The sequence below is a fragment of the Octopus bimaculoides genome, chromosome 15 (genome assembly GCF_001194135.2).
Source record: "Octopus bimaculoides isolate UCB-OBI-ISO-001 chromosome 15, ASM119413v2, whole genome shotgun sequence".
Taxonomy (NCBI): Eukaryota; Metazoa; Mollusca; class Cephalopoda; order Octopoda; family Octopodidae; genus Octopus; species Octopus bimaculoides.
The window spans coordinates 7,448,712-7,452,720 of record NC_068995.1 but is presented as its reverse complement, the minus strand read 5'-3'; the positions used below and the strand labels follow the sequence as shown (position 1 = coordinate 7,452,720).

Genomic DNA, 4,009 nt, shown 5'->3' with positions numbered 1-4,009 from the left:
TTGCACTGAAGTGTTATTATTAAGAACCGAAAGGAGAGGAACACTAGAAAACAATATGGCTGATGTGTTCAACAACGTACAGCGATAGATACAGATTATGGATCCTGGATTCACTACTCACGAACAGACGCACACACGCACACACACACACAAACACACACTCATACGCACACATATACATAGACATATATACATATATATATATATATATATATATATGTACACTTACACTTTATATATGTGTGTATATATCAATATATTTATATCCATCTATCTATCTACACACACATACGCACACACGCACGAACAGATACACACACACGTACGCACACTCGCACACACAAATACTCACATAATAAGATTGTTTTACATGTTGAAATCAAGATAGAATTGGAGGCGCATTGTGACCAGCGATGCACCACAACATCCAATAGTGTTGTCGGTAAAGTTTTATATATATCATGTTTGCGTTAAAGTGTGGAAGTGTATGAATATAATCCAGTAAAATTACATATGAGTCCCGCATATCTGAAGATTTGAAAATCATTCATCGTTACAGAAACAAGTAAAAGAATATACATATATAAATAAGAATACAAAAATGGGACAAGAACGTGACAGGTGACAACAAAACATCCAGACAGTTGGATGATACAAAACGAGACATGAAAAACAAGGACGGGTCATTCGGGGTTTTGTTTCGTCAGTCGAGTTCCAGATTATCATTGCAGTTTCGGCTGGTTATACTCGAGACTGCTCCAATCTGGCAGGCCCCAAGGAAAATCTAAGCTAAGAGCACTAGATTCCTTGGAAGAAAGCAGCGAATGTATACGAAAATAAGGACGAAAAAAAAATGGAGATATGGTACACAAATACAAATGTAAACAACAGGACATTAACAACAGGTGTCTTTCGACTAAGGACGAATTAAATTAAACTGGCGTGTGTGGAAGTGAAGCTTTACGGCAGGGACATAAGAGATGACTGGCGTGGGAAGTAATATAGATGTTGCACACATGGTAGTCGAACCAAGAAAGAAAAGATCAGGCTTGGCAGAACACCGGTCACGTGGAAGGAGAGGAGATAGATAGAGGCAGAGGGATATGGGAATTAGGGAGGGACGAGAAAAAAAGAAAAGGGACAGAGTGCCCACTCGCAAGGCTTCGGCCTGTCTGCCACTTTAGCTGAAGACACCAGTCCAAGGTGTCACGGAGTCGGGACTGAAGCTGAGATCATGTGCTTGGGAACTCCTTACTACATTGCCATACCTGCGCATATTATACGAACCACTAATTTAGTTATAAAGTAATAAATGAAATCAATTAACGAACATGGATATTTTCAACAGCTTTATTGCAAATTGCAAACTAGGAACAATAAAAGGAAAAAACAAATAAAACAACAGAAAAATAAAATAAAATAAAACAACATAATTATAAGAATAAAAGAACTGTATGGAAGATATAATATGCGGAGCTTTATAAACGAACGTTTACCAGCCCCACCCTTATACTATTATTATGTTATTCTGCTGTTCTGTATATTCTCTGATTATTCTGGTTAGACTGTTCATTCGCCATATGATCCCTATATTCTGTGATTCCAGTTTATCTATTTTTAGTAGTAGGGATACCGGTCGTATTGGTTCTTCCATTTCCTCAGTTGTCTGTCCCGTTGTCGCTGCCATTTCCTTTCCTGTTCCGCTTCTTTTTCTTTGAGTTGTCTCAGCAGATACTTATAGCGTGCTGATTCCAGTTTGGTCCGTACTTTCGTGCTGTATGTTGGTGCATAATCTGTCCCGCTGATTCTGGTCGGTGTGTTCAGTATTGAGTTGAGTTCCGCTGTTGAAAGTTTGAGGAATTCGTCAGACGACGTCGGTGTGATCGGAACCTGCATAAACAAGAAAAAAGTTTGGAGAAAAAAAAGCAAACCCAAAATATGATTTTAAGCGTAAGTAAACAAAACAGAAAATGCTTTTAAAAGACATGTAAAGCTAGAGCAAAAGGAAAATGAAAATAAAATGCAAAACGAAAGCAATAAAAGTACAAGGGATGATCAAGATAATATCTTTAGGTTGGCGCTCTAAAAAAACCGGTACTCCTACACTTACGATGACGAGGGTTTCAGTTGATCCGATCAACGAAACTCTCGCCGAGTGTAGAGCTATATTTATAACGTGTGTCTGAACATTCAACAGACACACGTAGCCTTAAATGAGTCTTCAAGGTGATACACTGTGACACAGAAAATGAAAGGACTCACCCTGTATGTATGTATGTATGTATGTATGTATGTATGCATGTATGTATGTATGTATGTATACACACACATATAGATGTGCATATCTTTGTGTCTGCCAGCACACCGCTTGGCAACCGCTGTTAGAACGTTACGTCCTCGAAACCTAGCGGCCCGCCAAAGGCGGAACAATAAAATAACTTAGAGGCTTGAAAACTAAGACTAATTAAAGAGTTCAGTCAAATAACTGAAGCAAGTGAAAGAATAAAGGAATAAAAGAATAAAAGTATTAAAGATTGAAATAAAGTATGTGTGTGTACGCGCGTGTGTGCTAACATCGTAAAACATTATCTAAAGCAGTTGAATAAAAATTAGTTGTCATAGATGGTGTATAATGTAATATATACACCGTGTATTTATGTTTGCGTGTCTATTTGTGTGTTGTGCGTTAATAGACGAGTATTACCATATCCGTAGGATAGAGGCGTTGTCCTCCTGCTCTGATAACATGGTCAGGTGCTCCAGAAGTTCCATAAAACACAAAGGTTACATTCTTCACAATACCAGATGAATTCGGAAATATTTCCTGCAATGATGATAATAATAATAATAATAATAATAATAAAAATAATAATAATAATAATAATAATAATAATCCTTTCTACTATAGGCACAAGGCCTTAAATTTGTGGGGAGGGGACTAGTCTATTACATCGACTAGATAATTAACTTCTGGAAACATGATTTTGAGTCACATTCCCTCCAAAAGACGGGTACAATTTCAAGCATGAGAATGAACTTCGCTAAACGAATAAATAATATAATCTCAAAATGATATATCATAGTAGCGAACACCGTGTTCTATTAAAAACATGTAATACTACGTTTTAAGGGTTAATAGTATGACTTGTTTATTGTGTCTTTATATTGTTAGGATAAAACATGGGAGGTGGTGCAACGCTTACAGTGTCCTTAACAATGATTTTCCATGTTCCTAAAGGATCTTCTCCCCACGTTTGTACCGACATAAATGACCAATTCTTAAATCCTTCTGATGATGAATCTTTTGGTCTCTTCTGCAACAAGTTCGTCTTGGTCCCTAAAAGAAAAAGAGATAAGAAAAAAGATTTTTTTAAATGTTTGATACATCTTGTATTCATTTGAACATTATTGGAAACACCAAACTACAGTACCTCGGGGTATGAAATTTACAATAAGCTCGTTAAATTGACTGAGGGGTTAGATCAACATTGAATTCAACTTATCAAGCAGAGATTTACCAAAGGACACAAATCAAAGCGCCTGATGACGTTGGACAGCATTTAGTATAATGGTATACAGCCACATTGAATACGTGAAGAACATTTCTGAAATCGGTTCACTTACCACTTGGTGATATAACCCAGATTTCCAAGTCTCCTCTGTGAGTGTGATCGATATTCATAACAACTTGTATATGTTCTAAATACATCACTTCATTTGAACTGTTTTCACATCGATCACTCGAAACCAAAATATCCACTTCACCACCGTCTTCTAGTTTCCTGCAACATATAGAAGTAAAAACACAAGAATAATGTGTATGCGTGTATATATATATGGGGGGGTGTCTGTGGCTGTGTCTGTGTGTGCGTGTGTCTGTGTGTGCGTGTGTCTGTGTGTGTACATACAGAGAGAGAGAGAGAGCGGCAGAAAGAAAAAGATAGAGAAAGAGAGGAAGAGAGATATACAGAGCGAATTGTATAGCCACATATAATGTATATTGATATAT

The 4,009-nt window shown here is 37.0% G+C and overlaps 1 protein-coding gene across 1 annotated transcript in view; it reads right to left on the bottom strand.

Moving 5' to 3' along the window:
* Positions 1 to 1,334: 1,334 nt before the first annotated feature.
* LOC106875064 (neuroendocrine convertase 1) overlaps positions 1,335 to 4,009 on the bottom strand; it is a 167,183-nt gene continuing 164,508 nt past the window's right edge. The window contains exons 12-15 of the mRNA XM_014923026.2: positions 3,625 to 3,782; positions 3,204 to 3,337; positions 2,705 to 2,824; positions 1,335 to 1,890 (exon numbers count right to left, since the gene is read on the bottom strand). Of these exons, the coding sequence (XP_014778512.1) occupies positions 1,618 to 1,890; positions 2,705 to 2,824; positions 3,204 to 3,337; positions 3,625 to 3,782 (685 nt within the window). The 3' untranslated portion in view covers positions 1,335 to 1,617. The remainder of the gene's footprint in view (positions 1,891 to 2,704; positions 2,825 to 3,203; positions 3,338 to 3,624; positions 3,783 to 4,009) is intronic.